We start from the raw sequence: 22,906 nt of genomic DNA, 5'->3' as shown, positions 1-22,906 counted from the left end.
TTTCACGCTCAACTGTCCTATCAATTAAAGGCAAAATGGCCCAAAAAAAAATCTTTAAAATCATCAGTATAAACTACCGCACACTGAACTGAATTACTATGGTTTTATTTTATTTTTGAATGCTCATGTGATTCTGTTGAGTGAACCTGAAGAAGCCACGAGTGAAACGCATTGTTCGCTCTTAATAAAATCACAGTAATTCAGTTCAGTGTGTGTTGGTTTATGTTGATAAGTATATAAGCAAACTGGGGTAAGCCCCAACATCATGCAAGGTGAAGGATAGTGGAGAAAAATAATTAGCATCTATTTTGATGATAGATTAATAATTTAAGTACATTTTCAAGGAAAAATGCCAAACACTTCATGATTCAAGCTTTTCAGATGTTTCTAACTTTATGGGGTCAATTCTGAATGGACTGCAAGTGACTAATGTGTCATGTTTGTAAAAAACATGACACATTAGTTAAGTGCTGTTTCCTGCTGTAGAGTGAGTGAATAACAGACAGCTACTTGACAGAGACAGCAAACTAGTGTGATGCTGAATATATTAAACTGTGGGACCTCCAACTAACGTCTAAATTGAAATCTGGACCCCGTGGCTGGACCAGCTGGGAACCACTGCTTTACGATAGTGTGATGAGCACATTTTATCACTATTATCTGATATTTTATAGACAAAACAGTCATGTCATATAATGGAGAATATAATAATAATTTAATCCTTAGTTGCAGCTTTATCTTAAAGTATCAGAGTGCAGGCAACAAGCTCCAGTTACAGTGACGTTGCAGCTGAACAATTTTTCTTTGTGCACTTTCTGTCATTTCACTCCACATTCCACTCAGACAAACACAGCGACCTCACTAATCTGGTGCTGAGTAATCTCATAATCTGGACCTGACCGCTGCGTACACATTGCCTCATTGAGCTCCACCTGTCAATTAACTAGAGAGAGAGTGAGACGGGGAGAGTTGGGGATTGTAAACAGCTTGTGGACCTGTTTCTCAAAGCTGTCTGCCTCTCTCTGACAAGCAACACCACACACATATGTACATATACAGTAGACACTGCAGAAGACCTCATACTACTCACTGATTCAAAATTAAAGTCAGTTTCTTTAACTCATAGATACATTAACAGGACGACTAAAGACTAATTATTATACGGTACAACAGAAAATAAAAGTGTTGGATGGAGCTTGCTAAGCTAATGTTAAATATCAGCAACCATAGTGAGCTGTCACCAAGAAAACCACATGATAGAATGTAAATCTAACATTAAGCTATATTTTTTGTTATTAAGGACAGAGCAGGGGCAAGACACAGCTGGCACACTTACAAACTTACGCTTTACAGTAGCAATGGTTTGCTTTTAGCTGTGCTGTTGTTACTTCCGCTTTCCAAAACCAGAAGCAGGCTGAGCCTAGCATACTGCAAAAGGTAGGGATGAGAGTGTACACCATTATCTGTATCTGTATCTGTATCTGTGTCTGTGTCTGTGTCTGTGTCTGTTCAACCAACCAAATTATCGTTATCAGTATCTGTACTCAGTATAGGTGGGGTTTTAGACAGAAGTGGGTGTGGCTTAAACTGGAAATGGGTGGGACCAAACCAGAAGTTGTTTTAAGTATTTTAAGCCCGAAATTCTTTAGAAGTTGCTATATTTATATAGAGAAAACTATTTACAGAACAATCTCAGGATTGAGCAGTTTTGATCACAAGAGTGAGAGATCAAACACAGCTACTCAAATTAGGATTGTACCGGATACTCGTTTCACCTGAGTGTTTGGCTCAGCCCTAGCCAAAAGAAATCAATTTAACAGCTTTATACTGCATATTACAGATGAACGCATTATGTAGTTGGTACTGCATACTGCATATATTGATGGTATGTTTATTTTTATTTTAATGTTTATTTAACAGGGACGATACATACAACATTGCCACAAAAACATGGGAAAATGTGATGCATAAAAGACGTCTAGCTTCAGCTAATTTGCAGTCTTTGTCCCTGGTCAGGCTTTAGAATACACATTTTTCGAATTTTTCTGACCTGCTGAGGGACCGCAGATGCAAATTAGCTCAAAGCTATAATTTGATATGGTGCATCAATGGTAACATTTGTGTTTTGAACTGCGCATGGTCCCTTTAAAATATATAATGATAATAATATGTAGGTAGTTTTGAGTACAGCCATCAGTCTAAGCTATATTTTGTCAAGATGATAACATGCTAACTCGCAACCGCTGCAGCGAGGCATCACCTCTACACATGGGGCGCCGGCACCATCCACTACGCTACCGATGCCCCATTTGTTCTTTTTCTCGAGGTGGCAAGAACAAGAACAAAGTTCTCTCTGGCCAGGACATTTCATACTTCATAAGAAACTCAAGTGCAGAACTCCTGGGAAGTCTTCATAGGCCCCTCCCACTGCCACATACATCACAGGCGCTTTTCTGCATTAACCATGCCCACTTCATATGTCTGACCAATCACACAATTGTTCTCAGACACCACACAAGAATAAAGTTCTGCCCAAATGATGTGTTGAGAACAAGCTGCAAGAACTCCCAAACCAGGGCTGCAAGAAACGAATGACGTCATTGTTTTCTTGCAGCCCTGTGAGAGAGAACAAACTTCGCTGTTCTTGCGGCGTAGGTAACGGCCTTAACACATCTTTGTTGCGTTCAAATGGGGTTGTGTTTACCCAGTTCACGAGTAGAGTCCATATGAATACCACCCTGCTGTGGTATTCATGACCTCGAAAGTTGAAATTGTCTGAGGGCTTTGAGTTCATGAGTTTGTGTTCACAACTTTCCATGTCGTAAACACAAGCTCACACATTCCATTTGAACGCAGATTTTATTTCAGACACTTTCAAGACACTAAAATAGTCGACGTAAAGAAGAAGGCATTTCTCAGTTCACATGACATGTAAACCCTTCGGTGCAGACTTTTAGGTCATGGCAGAATCTTACACAACTATGTTGCCACAATCTTAAAATCTGGTCATTCCTCGCTAGCAGCATCTGTTGTTGATAGTTACAGATAAGTTTGGGGTAGGCTGCTAGCCTTATCACCTATGGTCTGATTTAACTGGAGTTTCTCTCCTTTTTCTGATCCTCTTACGTCACCATCCATAGAAAAGCCTACAGTATTTCCCATCCCATCTGGTCTATCTTTTTCCTATACCCGCTGCTACATTAGACCTGAATTATGCAATCAGACTTCCTTCATCTCGTCAACTATGCAACTATGATTGAATCATCTTGTAAACAAACAGCTTCACCGATAAAGAAACTTACAGTACATCCATAAAGTCTTCATATTACTTACTGACATTGTATCATTATAGGTAATTTGGGTTTGTTTTTTGACCAGGCTTTAGTTGGTTCTTTATTCTCTTAACAAATCGTCTTTAGAGATCGCCCCTTACGTGATCTGTTTTCAAGTTTGGACCATATCATATGTGATGAAGCACAATCCTGACCAGATAGGCTAACCTCCTTATGCTTTCTTGTGTGGGTCTAGGTGACATAGCTGTTGATGTTTTCTGAAAGGTCAGGGGAATTAAGGGCTGTTATTTAACCCTTTGCTTTTGTCTTCATATAAGCTCCGTAGCGCACACTCCTGTTTCACCTTAAAAAAGCCGGATGAGGTTTAGCAGAAACGGTAAATGGCTCCGTTTCCACTTCAAGAGGAAAGCTTAATTTAAGAATGTTTTCACATAACAGGGAAAGTAGGTTGTCTGTTCTGCTCTATTTGATGTTTACTGTGTTACTTGGTGTTTCAGTGTGACTCTGGGGGTATGAACATATAATAGAATATGTTGTTAGCGTAAATACAGCTACTTCTACCACTGCTGGCTCATGGGGAGATGGAATAGTAACCATAAAAGACTTTTTGCGCAAGTAATCAGTTTATTTCTAGTTTAGTTTAGTTTAGTTTAGTTTAGTCTGCATGTCGAAGTATCCTTGAACCCCAGATTGCTCGCGATGGCTGTTCCATCGGTGTGTGAGTGTGTTGAAAAACTGAGTAGCAGGTGGCACCTTGTATAGTAGCCTTGGCCACCAGTGTGTGAATGTTTGTGTGAATGAGTGAGTGGTCAGATGACTAGAAGGTGCTATACAAGTGCAGATCCATTTACCATTTACCATACAGTTTAAAAGACTTCTTTGAACACATCAACAATGATCATCAAAAGTGTGATTCAGTGCTAAAACATGAGGCGAAGTTGATGCAATATAAAGGGACATACAACTTTTAAAACCACTAGAGGCAGCAGTGACATATTTCCTTATAGAGCAACATTGCAACACTAGCAGGACATATTATTATTAGCAACAGGAGAAAAGAGTTTAGCTCCTACACGTGTATGTGTTATTCATCAATTGTTTTAATTGATTACTGAAAAATCTGTAAGGGCGCATTCACACTGGCGCTATCTGGTCCGTTTCAAATGAACCCTGGTCCGCTTCCATGGTTAGTTCGGTTCGTTAAGAGTGGTGTGAATGCTCATTCTGACTCTGGTCCGCTTGAAAACTGGGGGTCTCGGCTCACTTGCAAGTGAACCCTGGTGTGGTTCGCTTGGTGACCAAGCTGGCTGAAGGGGATGGATTTCTGTTTTCGGTCCTGGCCAATCGATGAGCAGGGTTTTCTTCTTCCTTGTGCTGTTTTTTCTTCCTGGTCAGCAGCTGTTGTAACTGCGTGGAGTTGTCCAGGCAGTTTGGTCCGCTTTAAAAAGTGCAGTGTGAAAGTGAATCGAACCAAATGAAGGTGTGGAATTTTTGGGCATTCCCCGCCCCAAACCGAGTCCCCTGGACCATCCTGGTGTGATGCGCCCTAAGTGTTTCGTTCTCTGATATAAACTGGAATCACATTTCACTCTCTTAAATCTCTTACGGACCAGAGTGACTGGCTTTTTATTACTTTGATTTTCTAAGTTTATTTCTTATTTTTTACATCACATGTAGTTGTGAAGGTTTTGGGTTGTTTCTATTTTGTGGATTGCAATGATTGCCAAACAAAATGAATCAACCATTTAATAAGAAAAAATATATGTCAAGGTTGTTGTTTTTTTAAAATAATTTAATATGTAATATATTTGTGCATGTTAAAGTATACTGTGCTCTCTGTTCTATTATGTTAAATTATGATCCTTTGTTGTCCAAGTGGTGACTGTCAAGGTGTTTTTAAATATCATATGATGTATAGAATATATGAGTCAATGAGCCCTATTTCAACAATCTGTAGTGCATGGTGCAAATGCATTTAGTTCTGAGAGTTATATGGCGTATAATCTGGCTGCAGAGTCAGGTGCATGGGGCAAAGAGGTTGTATTCAATCCCGTTGTTAATCATAGGTGAGTCATCTCTCATTGCCTTTGAAAGCCAGGTGGGCCTGCACCTGGTGCAGTTGCAAACCGGAGAAGCTGAGAGTAACACTGTAAGAGCAGCAAATATTGGGACATTTAAGCAGCAAATTAAAAACTGTAGTTCTAAACTTGACAAAGAAAACAGAGCTCAACTTTTATCCTCTGAAATATCAATGAAGTTACGCTGCTCCTCGTGTGTAAATGCACAGGTCTCTATTAATAGTCTATTGTACAGCAGCTCTGCTCTGCTCTCTGCTACGTTCACATTTTAGAAAATGTAAGTAATATTTTCCTCATTAATGATGAATTGTTTCACCCACCCATAACTCATCTCCGCCTTCCTGTGTGTGTAACAAGCAGGGTGTATGTATGTTGTGAACCTGCTTACGTAGGTGCAATTTACTACCTGAATAATTCATTTTTGTTGGTAAATGGCGCAATTGCTTTCTGCTGCCTCAAAATAGCAATACGCCCACAATGCACCTGACTACACCTTACACACCCATGGTGGCACAGATGGGCACAATTACATTTGTGACTCGCCGGACATGGGCACTGGCCATGAAAATGACAACTGCATCAGAAACTAGCAATGACACTTGTCCTGGGTTGTATGCCACTTTGTGTCGGATGCAATACAGGGCCCCACATGTACTAAAATATACAGTTTAGTGTACAGAATATATATGGTACTTTTAAAATATAACCTATATAATTACAAAACTATTCGGTAATTTTTCATTCATTTCTATGAATGCAGGCTTACTTACTTCATCTGGCCTACCTACACATGTTATATATGCTCATGTTGTAATAAAGCTTTGTTTCCCTTCACAACACAATTACCATTTACTAATCAAAACAACTAAATTGCTTATCATCTGTTACAAAATCTCTCTTTCTTTTTTTACTGATTGATTCTGAAGGGCAGCCCACTCCTCCTTTCAGAGAAACCTTTTATCCTGTTCGGTTTCTAGAGCAGCCGTTCCACAAAGCTGAAACTGAAATTGTAATGACCCAGCCTCCCATTATCTGCAGCCGTGAGGATGAATGGATATGGTTAAAACTGTCCGTCTGACAAACTGCTTCCATCTCCCTTCCCATTATAAAAAAAATGAGGGCAGGAGGAAGAATGAATCCAAAACATTTTAGTGTTATTATGTGTTTCTTGTTGAAGTAGGAAGTCTGTTTACCCATAGAGGTCACACCTGTATGTCTCAAAGTGGTCATAGAGGGCATTTGTGTGTCTATGCACTTTTCAGCTGTGTGTCAGCGGGGTGCTTGCTAGTCAGTCTGATGCGTTACCCCTGAACACAGAAAATGCTCTATTATCCATGAACGACATCTGACATCTGTTATTCTCCCCGCCAGGTGCTGGAGAAATTCATGTCTCGTCTGGTCCAGAATCGGGTGATGGCACACAAAGACTTGCGGACTCTCAGCAAATACCAGATTATCCTCGCCAGGGATCAGTTCCGCAAGAACCCACCACCGTGCATCACGGCACGTACTCTGCTCTATGAATCTTTTAGTGCTATTACATCATATACTGTGTGCTATAGGATACAGTTTTACATGAAATGATACGCAGTCTTTCAGAATTACAGGTACAGCTTTGTAAGATGCATGGAGCCCTGAAACTGACAAAATGTAATAAGAGGTTTTGGGCTGCAACTAACGATTTTTTTTACTATGGATTACCCTTTAGTAATTTAAATGTCAGAAAATAGTGAAACATGTCATGTAATTTCCTAGAGCTCAAGGTGGCTTGTTTAAATGGTATGTTTCATGTGATCAACAGTAGAAAAATCAAAGCTAGTCAGTTTATTTTCATGTATGACAAAGAAAAGCATCAATTTCTCACATTTAAGAAGCATAAAACCAGCAAATGTTTTTCTCTATTAACAAATCACAAAAATGGGGCACCCCTGTAGCTCACCTGGTAGAGTGGGTGCTCCATGTTTTAGGGCTGAGTCCTTGCCACAGCGACCCTGGTTCAATTCCAGCCCAGGCCAAGAATAGTCAAATAATAGTTGTCAATTAATTTTCTATTGATCGACATATTGAGTAATTAATAATTGTTGCAGCTCTAAAGAGGTTGTCAGACAAGTCAGTAATAATAATGAATGATAATAATAATGCATTTTTTTAATAGGCGCCTTTCAAAGCACTCAAGGACACCTTACAAGACACAAGAAAAACAAGCAGCAATGTATCCATAGATCATAAAATAAAAAAGAAATATTCCATAGTATACAATAAAAGTTAATAAAATGACTAGACAAAAATCATAATTAGAAATATTAGGTATGAAATCATCATCGGTGCTCAATATATGTGTGTCACCTTTAAATCCGACCAAATATGCCAGCTTGAAAAAGTGTGTTTTCAGACGGGATTTAAAAGTGGAAAGGGAGCCAATATTGCGAATGTCGTGGGGGAGAGAGTTCCAAATTTAATGCAAATATCAGTAAATAATATTGTTAGTTAAGTAATTAAAAGGTGTGAAAAAACTTAATGCTTTATACTTTTCCTTAAAGGTATTTGTGTTGGGGTTTTTTGGCACTGTGTCCACAATTTTTGACCTTAACTGTGTGCTGTGCTTAGGAACGTCCAGAACACAACATAAAATAAGAAAATACAGGCAGAGTGCAGAGTCTGTGCAGATAAATCCCAGATAGTGTGCCTTTAACCTCCAATCAGTTTGTAGAAAAAAGTCATGGTCCTTGATGAAAACAAGAGATAATAATGTTTCAGGAGTGTAATGTTTAATCAGGGGAATAGGCTTTTCAACTAGTCCAACACGCCCATCTCGTTATCAAATAAGCATGAGGAAAACTGCAATGTAGGGAAGAAAACTGAAAATGGTATGTGGTTTCTATACGCACTAGCTAATATAATTTATTGATAAAATTTAGTCATTATGTGCCCAAGACTGTAGGAAATCAATCACACAATGAGGTCTAGACGGTTTATAAATATTAGATTTGTGCTCTACTTTATGTACTTGAATGAAATTGATGGATTTTCTGTCCAAGTTTAGATATTCGGGATAAGCATCAAAGTGTTAGAGCATGTTTTAGAATCAAGATAAATACAGGGTCTACACTGCAAATTACAATAATTTTGAAAAAAATAAAATAAAAGCAATGTGATCATTTTCAAGGCTTTTTAAATCACACTCTAACCAGTGTCTCACAATGATTTCATGCACTCACTCCTGCTCTCTGCAGGGACCTCAGCAGGGAATGCTGGAGGGCATCTTTGCCCTTTGCATCAGCCTGTACCACGGCTACGAGCTGCTGATGCAGATGGGGCTCCGGTCACTTTTCTTCTACATCCAGGGGATCATGGACGGATCCAGAGGTCAGTCACCTTACCTCCAGGCACTTTATCCACAGACACAACAAGAGTTCATACCCCGGTTTGATCCGTGCCCCTGTGTGTGTGTGTGTGTGTGTGTGTGTGTGTGTTTATTTGGTTTAGAGATGTCCAGGGCCAAAAGTGAGCTGCAGAGGACTCCTACTTTGATGGACCTTTACCATGAGATGGAAGCAATGTTTGTGAAGCCGTCTGCTGGTACCTGAACACTCATACATACCATAACTGTCACATTTATGAGCTTTTCTTATCAATCAGTCAATCAATTGCACATCTTTTAGCATGGTAATTGCAGTTCAATGCAGTTTAATATTATGTGGTTCCATGATTCATTTGAATGTTCTTGATATGGTTTGTGCAGCAGGTACTTTAAATATAGCAAGAAACACACAGTGTCTATCTGACTAACATCCGCTATGATTAACACCTCTAGGTCCAGATGAGCCGTTTGTTTACAGTCACCCCAAACTGGAGAAACTGGAGGAGGTGGTGCTGCAGCACTTCAGACGATGGGCTGAGAGCTCAGTGGAAAATAAGGGTGACTTATACTGTGACGCATACGTGCAATAATTGTTCTGAGCTGAAATCTATAATTCTCTTGTCATCCTAACTACAGCAAAGAGAGAGCAGCTAGCTCAAGGTTAAAGCTGTTGAACCTTGGTAATAGAATAATGACACCATCAGTGTTTAGATTGGTTCCTTATAGCCTTGCTTTCACTGGCAATTTCTCTGCCACTGGTTAATACCTCCTGGGAAATTGAAGGCTTAAGGCTTATGTTGAGTTTTATCTTAGCAAAATGCTCTGAGTAGTTTTTGTTCTCTCTGGTAAGCAGTGATTCTGTGTACATGTCTATGGCTTTTATTATTTATTGTTATGCCTTCACTTGGCAGCCAGAGAATTTACAAAAGACTATAACAGATACTTTACACCTGTTTTGACACTTATATATCATAATAAATGTAAGTGCTGAAGGGGAACAGGCCAACAAAGAAAAAAAAACAGGCTCAAGTCAATTGCTATTAGATTCATCATCAAGACAGACATCTCTATTATTTGAGGGAATCTTTTTGTCTTTACGTGTCTTTTACAGTCTCAAAGTCACTCTTTCATAAGTTGGATCACAAATAAGGACAAAGGAAAGAAAGAAAGAAACAAACAAACAAACAAAATAGTAACAGCGGAAGTATGAAAAATTACACTTCTACTTGTTACCTTTTATATTGTTCGCAAACATAGGAAAACATAGTAAAATTTCCACATGAAAAGTTTATCGAGTTCCTTCGCCATTGGCCATATTTCAAAGGCATCAATTGCTGGTACCAAACACAACTATGTACAGTACGGAAGAACTGGAACAAATGATAATATTCAAGTTAAACACGTCTCATATAAAGTCTCGTCTTTGAGGTCTATGTCTAGGACTTTTATTGTGAAAGGTAAGATGGGAAGGAGTGAAGCTACATGCTGCCGTTCACCATCACTATGCGCAGTAGCGGAAATGGTGGACGATGGAACAACCAGAGTAACTGTGAACATGCAGCGTGTCCTGTGTTGTTGGTAGCTGCAAGGCTCTGAGGTAAATGGAAAGCAATCTATTGTCTTTGTGACAGTGGTGCAACAGAAATTGAAACCCAGGTGGGAGTTAAAAAAGTAGTCTGTTCCCACTTTAAAGATGCAACAGTGTGATGTTTACAGTAAATTAATAGTACTAGTCCATACCCATTGAGTGCACAGTTACCCACATACAGTTTCACATGGTGTGTGTTTGGGATACAGGTCATAGGAAATTGCAGATCAGCTGAACCCATTAAGAAGAGCAATGTATTCAGACAGAGTTTTTGTGAATTTGATAGTACGGTTGCATTTTAGCCATTTTTAAGCATTTTTCTGTTGTTATAGCGCCACCCAGTTGCCAATTAAATTTCTCCAGTCACCTTGAGGCGTCCTGTTTTACCTATCTACCAAGTTTAGTAAAAATCGATATGGCGGTTAGGCCTAGATAAGAAATTAGCTCTCTAGCGCCCCCATTTTGTTTGATGGGGTCAATAATGGAGGGGTCCCCTCAGATTATGTGTGGTCATATGCCTACAAAGTTGCGTGGTGATCGGTGAAACCCTTGAGATGTTATACACCTTTATGTGATGAGCCACGCCCTCCGCAATATTCATTGCCTTACAGAAGCTCAGTTTTAGTAAGTTTTCCAACTTTTGCCAAGAGGGAACTTTAGATATTGGTCCCTAGATTATGTTCACCAAGTTTCATGCAGATCGGTCAAACTTCCTATGAAGAGATCGATTTGAAGTGTTTTTCAAAAAATTCAAAATGGCGGAAAATCTATATAACTGGAAGTTATGGGTTCTTGAGGCAAATTTGTTCCTCATGAGGAGAGGCATCTCTGTGCAAAGTTTCATGTGTCTACAACATACGGGGCATGAGATATGCTCATTCAAAGTTTGCAATTTCAATCGGCTGCTATAGCGCCCCCCTTTGGCCAATTGATGTAATATTGCTTCATTCGCATCCTCCCATGACCCTCTACCACTGTGCCAAATTTCACATGGATTGACCAAGTCAGTGAGGAGAAAAACGTGGATCAGACACACAGACACACCCACGGACACACACAGACAGACAGACAGAGTTTTCGCCATTACATGGTAAGATAATATTTACTGCAGCTTAATTCAACCCAAATAATTTTAGAAGAGCGAATGTTTGCACTTGGCATATTAAATATGGAGAGGATCACAGAACAAAGCATTCCAGCATCTGAATCAAACAGGCATATGAAATTGGCTCATGGTTACTGAAGGAATTTTTAATCGGCTTGTTTCTCTTCTGTCTCACTGACGCCCAGGTCCTCAGGAAGTAAGCACACGCGTGATGATCTTTTCATCGTTCCGTGAAAGCGTACAGGAGATCGCAGCAATGTTGAACCGCCATGCTCCGCTGATAAGGGTCATGACCTTCATGGGTCAAGCGTCAGCAGGGAAGGGAGTCAGAGGCTTCACTCAAAAGGAACAACTGGAGGTAGAGTGACTTTTCTTTTTTTAAATCAGGGGCAGATTTACAGTAAGGAGTGGCATATATAGTAAGTTAAGAAACATAAAAACATGATATGGTGGTAAAATTCTCAGAGACAACTTATTAAATCCTACACCAAGCTAAATATGTGGCTGTGAACATCTGTGGCAAAACAAACATGACTGCTGTTGCATTAACTTCAGTGCTGGTTGCCTAGCGTTGAAGTGTCTCTGCAAACAGTCTGTGCCATTTCCTCTAAATAATGCAGGAAAGGTGCTTGAATGTAAATGTGCATTGTGTCCTGTAAAATAGACCAGAGCCTTAAAGGTGTACTGTGCAGGATTTGTCTAAAAAATGTTGACTGATAGTGGGTTTTTAAGTGCTGATATTGTAACGATAGTTTGGAACAGGAAGGACATCAACCCTAAAATACTCAAATACTTTCTCCGTGATTCATACAAGACTAGGTCAAAACCTACTATGTTGGGCTTTGAATTCTAAAAGAGAGGCTTTTAATTTGAAATAGGAAGTGGCGGTATTCACTCAGGCATGAAGTCACTAAATTTAACTCTAGCGCTGGACCCGCTGTTGGAGCACAGCCACAAAACTAATGTAAATATATGTTAAAATGAAAAACAACACACTCACACCGCAGAATGGACCTGCTCTCTCTGGAGCTGCACCTACTGATCAAGCTCCTTTTTGCTCCATTTACCACAGCCCTCCCCTTTCAGCATCAGTCATTGACGTAGGCTACGTCAGGGTGTGACTGGTGTAGTTCTGCCGATAACAAAAGTTTCCAAAACATCCTGTGAGCACTGATTAATCAGCCAAACCACTAAATTGGTCGACCTCTAGTTTTTGAAAAGGTAGCAACCAGGTAGTAGCAGCACACATCCAAATGCAAGCTGTGAAAAACACAGGCACAGTGTACAAAAAAAATGCAAATATAGCGAGGCGAAATGCCATGCTGACAAAGCTTGTTTAGAAACAAGAGTGAATCTGGTAAGGTGAGGTAAGGTGAAACTTAAATGTCCCACAGGGGTAATTTGAGATACAGACAGTAGTCATGAGTACAACAAAATAGATAAGTACATAACACACAGAGTCCAGTATCACACACTGTCAGGGGTAAGTCATGGACAGTTAGTGGTCACTGCTGGTTAAGATAAGCGACGGGACAAAGGACGATCTGTAACACTTAGTGCTACATTTAGGGAGGCCAATTCTCTGCTCTGATGGAAGCATCTGAAACTCAACATGGAGGGGATGATAACTGAGACACTGGTTATCTTACAGTACAACCTGACCACTTTTTCCAACTTGCTCTTGTTTTTAAGGCTCACATTACCAAACCAACAGACGACAGACTCAATAAAGGCGGAATAGAAAAATTTCATGATAGCCCTATCTACTTCGAAACTCCTCAGCTTCCTTAGAACAGACGTTGGTTTGCCTTCTTACAGATGCCGTCAGTGTTCACATCAAAATTCAACTTGTCATCTACGACAGTGCCCTGATACTTGTGCTGCTGCACTGCTGCCACCAGCTCCCCATTGATCACATAAGAAGCAGGAAGGCAGGGCCTCTTCTGAAAATCAATAAACATTTCACTGGTCTTAGACACATTAATGTGGAGAAAAGACAGGTCACACCAATAGAAAAATTTATCCAGTCCTGGGCTAAGATCATATTCTGATCCATTAAGACGGCTTACAATTACAAAGTCATCTGCACACTTAAGGACAGATCTTGATGCTTGATTACTCCGACATTCATTTGTGTCGGCTTTCACTTTCACTGGTGAGCACCAAAGGAGAGGAGGAGAGAAGAGTCACTGACAGTTGCTTTATAGTATACATGTAATCTGACAGAAAACATTACTACGTGACCACACCGATGGGTAGACACATGAGTGTAGGATGACAACATGAGATGGAAAGATTTAAATACTAAAGCTTTGTTCACTTGTGTTGTAGGTGGTGTGCAGGTTCCGTCAGGGAGGCTTCAACACACTGGTGTCGACCTGTGTTGGGGAGGAGGGGCTGGATATCGGAGAGGTGGACCTCATTATTTGCTTCGATGCTCAGAAGAATCCCATCCGCCTGGTGCAGCGAATGGGACGCACTGGACGTAAGCGGCAGGGACGAATTGTCGTCATCCTGGCTGAGGGACGCGAGGAGAAGGTGAGTGTTTGAGTTGCATCTACAAAGCAAGACAAAATGAGCTGTGGGCCCTCAAATTAAAACCAAATACACATAACCCTACACAGCAGCTTCATCAAACTTTTAACCCTTTTTACTCAGATGTACAACCAGAGCCAGAGCAACAAGCGCAGCGTGGACAAGTCCATTATCGGCAACAAAAACAGGTTCCACATGTACCCCAACAGTCCCCGCATGCTGCCTGAGGGAGTCAACCCCACCCTGCACAAGATGCACATTACCTGTGGCCAGTTTGACCATCGGGAGAACAGCAGGCGGTCGGTCAGGGGTCGACGGTCCCACTCTGAGGGGCGGGCCTCACTCATCCACCCTCAAAACCTGAGTGAGTGATAAAGTGGATGGGAAATTAGGTCATATAAAATTGAGATGGAGGAACACTGGACTGTTTCTGAGTTTGTGTGTGTCTAATGTGGTAGTTCGGCAGGGCAGTGCGACGTCAGATGGGTTTCTGAGCAGCGCTGAATATTCCCTCTGGGCGTCCACCATGAGGCTGGAGGAAGATGAAGCTCATCCAACCCTGAAACAATCACATTTCGTGTCCCTACCCAGTGATGTACCCCCTCAGGTTTGTTTCTTTCTTTTCACTTTATTTGTGTCTGTCTTTCTTGTTCATGTCTGAAAAGTACTAGACAATAAAGACTGATAATTAAGCCATCCATGCCCTGAAACCTACATACAGTATTAGGACTTTTCCACTGGCCAGGAGTCAAACCATGCTTTTATTTCCAGTTTAAATGCAGTTTAAAGTTGCATCCAAGATGGACAATCTCATCAGTCAGGAGAAACTGCGCCCCCACCGTCTTCAAGCTGACATCAGATTGGCTTTGCAATCATACAGGGACAATTTACGATCCATTTCATCACCCTGTCTCCGTTTATCAAGCAATGATTAATAGTTGCTCAAAGTGCAGCCCACAGGCCAGTGGCAGCCCTCAGAGACACTTTGTGTGTCCCCTGAACATGACATGAAAAGTCTGCATTGTATTTCAATCATCTGCAGTCCATTTCAGCACTTAAACCCTTAATAGCTCACTTTTAACACAAAACTCAGCTATTAACAAAACTGTAAAGAGCTACTGGTGTCATGACAACTAGTGGCACCTCGCTGGGATTAGCACTGCCAGCTAAAGTTAGCGATTATGGTAGACAACTTGGCAGTTTAATGAATAAAATCCAGACGAAAGCCTGACAGTCCATATAGCTGGATACCAACAACAGTTGCACAGTGCAGTAGTGGTGCTAAAGAGGCTGCTGCTTCAGTTTAAGACACACCTTTAAGCGGGTTGCACTGTTGTTTGGAGATGCAAATCTGTGCTGCACTTGGCTGACGTGCCGAGTCAAGCAAAGCCAGCACGTGTATGGAAAAGGGCTATATGTGCTTTTTGTAAGACTCTTTAAAAATTAAACAATCCACTGAAAAATGACAAAAACAAAGCTTTTGGGTGTAGTTTACAAAGACAATGTGTTCACAGTGTACTCTACATACAAAACCAGGGAAGGCAACTTGTGGCTCTTTAGCCCTTCTCCAGTGGCTGCCTGTGGCTTTAAAAAATAAAATCATATGAAAATGAATCGACGGTGGCGCGGTGGTACAGTGGTTAGCATTGTCACCTCACAACAAGAGGGCTCCTGGTTCGAACCCAGGGTGGAGGAGCCCTTCTGTGCGGAGTTTGCATGTTCTCCCCATGTCAGCGTGGGTTTTCTCTGGGTACTCCGGCTTCCTCCCACAGACTCTAAATTGTCCGTAGGTGTGAATGTGAGTGTGAATGGTTGTCTGTCTCTATGTGTCAGCCCTGTGATAGTCTGGTGACCTGTCCAGGGTGTACCACGCTTCTCACCCAATGTCAGCTGGGATAGGCTCCAGCCCTCCGTGACCCCTAACAGGATAAGCGGTTCTGGAAAATGAATGAATGAATGAACACTAAATGTTGCTCGGGTCATGTCTAAATGAACCTCAGTATTAGTGACTAGTCTTGAATCTCTAGTGAGGCTAGCTATGGACTCTAAATCCAAAACTGTAAAAGTCTCGAAGGAAAATAGAGACATTAATAATGGGTGGACAGATTCATTTGCTTTCACCTCCAACTCTTATCAGTTGTTCATAAATAGCCCACCAGACAGATTTTTTTGGTTTAAAAAAATGGCTCTTTTGATAGTAAAGGTTGCCGACCCTGGTACAAAATGGATGGCTTGCTGCCATCTTTGAATTTACTGGAGTGATTGACTGGTACTTCTGTCAGTCAAGTATATAAACTGTAATACCTTTCATATTGCCATTAAAGCACACTGGAAGTAGTGACATTGAATAGAGACCATGACATGTCATAGAAAAAAAGAGACTCAAATTTAGATACTTTAAATGGATCTGTAGAGATTTTTATTTTGTTTGGAGCCATTAACGGTGCTGCATTTGTGTGCAAATTTGGCAGTGCATGGTGGCAGCTACCTCATTTGCTGTGATTTTCAGGTGGATAAATCATAACCTCATGTTGGAAGGGTATGTGTATCAAAGGTATTGATTTTGAAATGTAATATGTGCCAGAACTTAGTGGTGTTCTTCCCGAATGTTATTAAGGGCTTGAATATATTACTAATAACTAATATTTTACTAAGACCTTTATGATGTCATTTCATGTCCCAAAGGAGGCAGTTTCCAAAAGCGGACCACAGTCCAGAGAATTGTCTCTGTGGGAGTGGAGGCACTGGCAGCACAAAGCGCTCCCTACCCATGTCGTTGATCATTCCCTCCGCTGCCACCACTTCACAAAGGTGATGGAGCTCATAGACAGCATGAGAGAGGAGAATGAGGTAAGAAGAGGAACAAGTTAATGTATGATAATATGGCTGTGTATTGATATTCTGATGGGAGCAAATGCAATTCTACCCAGTGGCATGAAGGGACATAACTAAACTTGGGTGTCAACAGCTCAAGCGAAGTTCCTGGTGTTAGCCAAGCACTTTTAAACAGCTGCCTTAAACATCTTGCAAACATTTTGCTTAGTTTAATTAAAAAAAGACAGCAGTCTGTGATTATGAAAGGGAGACCAAACTTCATAAACTCACCAGGCTGAAAGGAGTCAGCTGAGTTTCATGAGAGCATGTGATTGTGTTGCGTGACTACATTTATCGTTTTGAGCTGGAGGGCAAATTCCTGGCATGATAAATAAGATCCATGGTGTAATTGTAGTTTTCTTTTATAAAAAACAAACATTAATATTCATCCGCGTGTTCCCGAGCTGCTCCTCCTCTTGTCCTCCTCCTCTTGAATTAGATTTAACCAAAAAACAGTTCAAAGAAATGACATGCCCATTTTGAAATAATACTAGGAAATACTAGGGAGTGCCAAAAGCATTATTATATACATGTCAACAAGTTTTTCTCCCTGTTAAAGCTGCTAAAAGAGCAACGCTGGGTGTTTATTTCACCTCATCTGCTGACCTAATGGTAGCTCGGTTCATGGTCTTGGCTGCTGGTTGAAAGAAATGTTGTTTCTCCAGTAGTTTGAATGGATCAGTTATATCATCAGATCTACTAGAAGTAGTCACACAGCAGTTGTTACCATGCTGGATCTACAAATAAACAGGAAACATGGTTGGCAAAATCAAAAAGTTCACTGTGTTATTGTTTGGTTTTGTAAGCAATACCAGTATCATTTGGTAATCTAGCTGCCATTATGCTCTCCCAGACCTCGTGTACCAATGTCTTCCCATTACGCACCTCATCACCTCCAAATATTGAGTTTAAGAATGCTCCAGGCCTCCTCGTCTCACCATCTGCTATTTCACAAAATTGTGCCATCGATAACACCCCTGAATTTATCAAAATCCTTGAAATTAGGTCAGGGATTATGGTAAAACTGAGTTGGCTGAACTAACAAGTGAGCTCTTATTACCTTTTTTCCCACTGGGGATTTTCACCATACTTGGGAAGGAGAGAATTAGCCCACCTGTACAAACTAAACTGGATTACAGGGTGAGATGGCAGCTAACATGCCTCAGTGGATGATTTCAGGTCATAAAATATCCAGTGAACTGTTCAGTAAGCAGGTCTGATTGGTTTGTATTCTCTGTTTGGCGAGGTGTGCTCCATCATAAATCATGCCTCACATCTAAGCTGTTTTTTTTTCTCATGGCATTCAATTTGATTACAGCCGTTAAAGCACCAGCAGCACTGAGAAAGGACAAGCTGTACCCCCACTAAGCAGTGATTGAGGAAGTATTCAGGTCTTACTTAAGTAGAAGTAGCAATTCTGAAATGTAACTGTGTGTGTGTATCTGTTACTGTGCACAATGTCACATGTGACATATCATTTGTGAAACAGCATTTCACATGTGATAAAACATATGAAATAATCATGGGAAATAATGTGGTTTTTGGATGTTAAACATATGATGCATTCAGAGGCATCTGTGGTTTTCGTATGTTACTGGCAGTCTGTGAGAAAATTGACAATCAAAATAGACTCAGATCCCTCTAAATCCATTTCTTCAGTCAGTTGGCCACGTCTTTAACCTTTGAGAAGTTTTTGAAATGCACTGGCAGATGCTGAATGTATGTGTCTTTGTTGCACAGGAAAAATAAACTACCATGACACCTGTTAATGCATAATACAGTAAGCTAAAACATGCAAAATAGTTTATTAGTTAGTTAATTAATTAGTTTATAGTCCATAGTTAACAGCTGGTTAACAGTAAGTTTATAGTTTGTTTGTTCATAATTAATAGCTAAAAGTTAAACAAGTAGTTCATGATTAGTTCAAAGTTACCAGGTAGAAAATAGTCAAGAGTTAATTAGTTTATTAGTTTATAGTTAGCAAGTTAATAGTTAATTAGTTCACAGTTCTTTAATATTTTAGTGTGTAGATAGTTAATAGTTAATAGTTGCTTCATAGATCGTTAATAGTTGATTATTACATAGCTGGTTAGTTGATAGTTAATTATGTCATACTTAGTCAAAAGTTAGTTCATAGTTAATTACTTAGGGCACCCACTTGCTCACCTGGTAGAATGGGTGTCCCATGCACTAATGCTGTGCCCTTGCTGCTCTGGCTGTGAGTTTGATTCCAGCCTGCAGCGCTTTGCTGCATATCGCCCCCTCCCTCTTTCCCTTTCACTCTGAAGCTGTCCTATCAAAATAAAGGCAAAAAGCCAAAAAAAGTGATAATTAAAAAGTTAGTTAGTTCGTATTTATTTAAAAGTTTGGTTATTTTTAGTAAATAGCTGACTGATAGTTAATAGTTACCTGGTAGTTAATCAGCTAATAGTTGGTTCATAGTTAATCAGTTCATAGCTAGTTGATGGTTTAATCATAGTTAATAGTTAATTAACAGTAACTTAATAGTAGTTAAACAGAAGTTAATGATTAGTTAGCAAGTGGTTAAATGTTAGGTAATAGTAAATGAAGAGCTAGTTAATAGTTATTTAGTTTGTAACAGTCAGTCAGTCAGTCAGTCAGTCAGTTAGTTAGTTAGTAATAAAGGCTAGTTCAGAGTTAGTTAACAGTGAGTTATTAGTTATCATTGGTTAGTTAGTTGTTAAATCTTAGTTAATAGCAAGTAAGGAGCTAATTAATAACTATTTAGTTCATTAACAGTAAATTAACAAAATAGTTGTTAGTTAGCTAGTTAGTTAGTAAGTAATAAAGCCTAGTTCAGAGTTAGTTAACAGTGAGTTAGTTAGTTAGTTAGTTAGTTAGTTAGTTAAATGTAAATAGTTAGTTTATAGTTAATGGGCAGTTCAATGTTAGTTTATAGTTAATAGTAACTTAATGGTAGTGGAAAGGAAGTTAATAATTGGCTCGTTAGGTGTTAATTTTTAGTTAATAGCAAGTTAAGAGCTAATTAATAGCTATTTAGTTCATTAACAGTTAACGAACAAAACAACAGTTAGTTAGTTCGTTAGTTTGTTAGTTAGGTAGGCAGGTAGGTATGTAAAAGCTAGTTCAGAGTTAGTAAATATTTCAAAGCTTGTAAATAGTTCATAGTTAATAGCCAGTTCAGAGTAGGTTAATTGTTACTTTTATACTGTCAGGTAGTTTAATCCTTTATAAATTAATCAATATTTTTATGTGGAAATCATAATCTGAAAAGTAACTACAGCTGTCAAATTAATACAGTGTAGTAAAAAGTACAATATTTGCATCTGAGATGTAGTGACAGAAATACAAAGCAGCAGAAAATTCAAAAATACAAATATAAAACACAGTTGAGTACAAGTACTTAAGTACAGTGTACTTGGTCACATCCACTAAAGCTGCACATCGTCTAAATCTGTTTTTTTAATCATAGTAAATGTTTAGAAATGTGTAATCTGGGTCTGCATCAAGTTATGCATAAATAATCATTGGATACTGCTGCAGCAGGAGCCAAAAAGACTCCACAGCATAACTTTCCATTACATTAAATTAAATTAAAATCTGTTTTCTGAAATAAAAATGGGACAGAAAACAAAACTTCCTCGAAAGAAGTTCCAGGGAAAGATGGTCTTTCTTTTTGTGCCATGTTACACAAGCAAGTCTGGTTCTTTTTGTGTAATTTTGTTTGTTTCATTCTTTCTCAACCCACAAATGCGCTTTTTATTACTTGAAATGGGTTTGTCTTCCTCTAATGTGACAGTTTTACTATTTTTTTCACATGGTTTGATAATCATTTACCCTCCATTTAGTGATGACGAATACACCAGATTTAAGTGTGTCTTCTGTGTGTCCAGAAGAGGTTGTACTCTATTGTAATGTATAGAGTAATACTTTTTTCTAGTCCCAAATAGTACAGAAGTCCCACAGTAGACATCCAGACTTTTTGCAGATGGACTTGTCCTTAATAAAACTCAGTGAAGCTGCCTCTCCTCCAGCTATGTTCCTTTTTACTCCATGACATTTGCCACGGCTTACTTGCTCGGCCTGAATTTGCAGAAAGGCCTTCTGACCCTTCCACAGAAAAATATAGCGCCTAAATGAAAGTCCAAACTTTATTTTTTCTTACAAATCTTGCCCACACTTCATCCTCCTCTTAACAGCCTCGCACACCAGAAGCCATTAATCTAATTTGAGGCCATTTTCTGTCTGGGCGAGTTCAAAACCAGGCTGTGTTTTTCACTGTGCTGCCTCTTTCTCCCTATGATGAGGAGACATGGGGCAGGCAGGCCTCTTCTCCTGTGATTATGTAACGCTTCTCTGAACTGTTACGTAAAGCCAGGAAGCTGGAAGTAGGTCGGGCAGTTGTGACCTACATGTATAGGGCACTGGGCTGAGGAGGGGAGAGCGGGAGATGGAAAAAAGGATGCCAAAACAAGATAAAAGGAGACAAATAGAAAACAGTGACGTGAAATTATAGACTTTACATTTACAAATGCATTATTCACATATTATTGATTATTAGCACATATGGTAGATATTTCATGTAGGTAAAGTTTGACTGTGCTTGAGTTGTTTAAAGTGCAAGACACTTCCAATATCTCACAACATACCATGGCTTTAAGTACTTGTTTGCTTTTATACAACATTTAATTAACCATTTTGCATCAAATCAAATCAAATCAAATCAGGCTTTAAATATCATCTCACTAAACATACAATGGTAATGCAGGTAAAACAAAACAGTGTTTGGGGTCTCTCTGGGAAATTCAGCGCATATTTGATATGCGGACACAGTTCTCACCATGGAGATGGCTGAGCTAGCTGCTAACAGCTAATAGTGCTAACTCCATAAACAGTGCTAAACAATGGCAACAGTGCTGACTGAGCTAACGGTGTTAACCGGGGGTGGGTGCTCCCTTCTTTAACAACACTGTCCCAGTATCAACAGTAATATGAGTGCAGTGCAAAGTGGTGACAATGAGCTAGAAAGTGGGATAGTGGGAGCCAGTGGGCCCATACGCTAGGGCTTGGAGATATATTGATATTGTTTTGATATCGTCACCTACTTACTCATTATATCTACATTACTGATGATTATTTATCAAAAATCTCGTGTAAATATTTTGTGAGAGCACCAATAGTCAACTCTACAATATTGTCACAACATCGATATCAAGGTATTTGGTCAAAAATATCACGGTATTTGATTTTCTCCTCGACATATAAAAAAAAAACTCTGTTCCTTACAAAACAGCACATGTGACGTATCACTTGCAAACAGCATTTCACATGTAAATCATGAAATGATCATGTGAAATAATTTTTGAAGGTTTCACATGTGATGCATTCAGAGGCAGCTGTGGTTTTCATATTTTTCTGGCAGCCTACAAAAACCTAATTGACTTCAGTTCCTTCTGAATCCATTTTCTCAGTAATTTGTACCTTTCTTTAACGTTTAAGCAGTTTTTTGGATGCAATGTTTGTATCTTTGTTGCACAGGAAAGAGAAACTACCATGACACATGAACGTACATATTACAGAAAGCTAAAACATGTAGAATAGTTAGTTGGGTAATAGCTGATAGCTCATAGTTGATAGTTAAAAGTTAATTAGGTCATAATAATAATAATAATAATAATAATAAGTTTATTTGTATAGCACTTTTCAAAACATAATTAACAGGTAGTTAACAGTAACTTTAAAGTTGATTTGTTCATAGTCAATAATTAAAAGTTAGTTAATTAGTTTATGGTTAGTTCAGACTTAACAGTTAGTTAATAGTCAAAAGTGATTTAATTAGTTTATAGTTATTTAATATTTTGGTTTGTAGTTAATAGTTAACAGTTAGTTAATAGTTACTTAGTTGTTAATCAGTTAATAGTTGGTTCAGAGGTAGTCAATAGGTAATTAGTCCATAGCTGGTTAGTTGATAGTTACTTATTTTATAGTTAATCGTTAGCATATACAGTTGGTCAAAAGTTAGTCCATAGTTTCTTATTTGGGCAGCCCCAACCAATTTCAAAAAGTTAATTAATTCATAGTTATTTAAAA

The 22,906-nt window shown here is 39.3% G+C and overlaps 1 protein-coding gene across 1 annotated transcript in view; it reads left to right on the top strand.

Annotated features, from left to right (window-relative positions):
• Positions 1-22,906, top strand: part of fancm (FA complementation group M) — a 65,428-nt gene that overhangs the window by 24,943 nt on the left and 17,579 nt on the right. Inside the window, exons 5-13 of the mRNA XM_078175081.1 lie at positions 6,743-6,874; positions 8,605-8,737; positions 8,858-8,950; positions 9,186-9,290; positions 11,611-11,783; positions 13,757-13,963; positions 14,084-14,324; positions 14,419-14,567; positions 16,646-16,810. Of these exons, the coding sequence (XP_078031207.1) occupies positions 6,743-6,874; positions 8,605-8,737; positions 8,858-8,950; positions 9,186-9,290; positions 11,611-11,783; positions 13,757-13,963; positions 14,084-14,324; positions 14,419-14,567; positions 16,646-16,810 (1,398 nt within the window). The remainder of the gene's footprint in view (positions 1-6,742; positions 6,875-8,604; positions 8,738-8,857; positions 8,951-9,185; positions 9,291-11,610; positions 11,784-13,756; positions 13,964-14,083; positions 14,325-14,418; positions 14,568-16,645; positions 16,811-22,906) is intronic.

This window comes from Epinephelus lanceolatus, chromosome 15, assembly GCF_041903045.1.
Source record: "Epinephelus lanceolatus isolate andai-2023 chromosome 15, ASM4190304v1, whole genome shotgun sequence".
Classification (NCBI taxonomy): domain Eukaryota; kingdom Metazoa; phylum Chordata; class Actinopteri; order Perciformes; family Serranidae; genus Epinephelus; species Epinephelus lanceolatus.
This window is presented reverse-complemented; position numbering and strand designations above follow the sequence as displayed.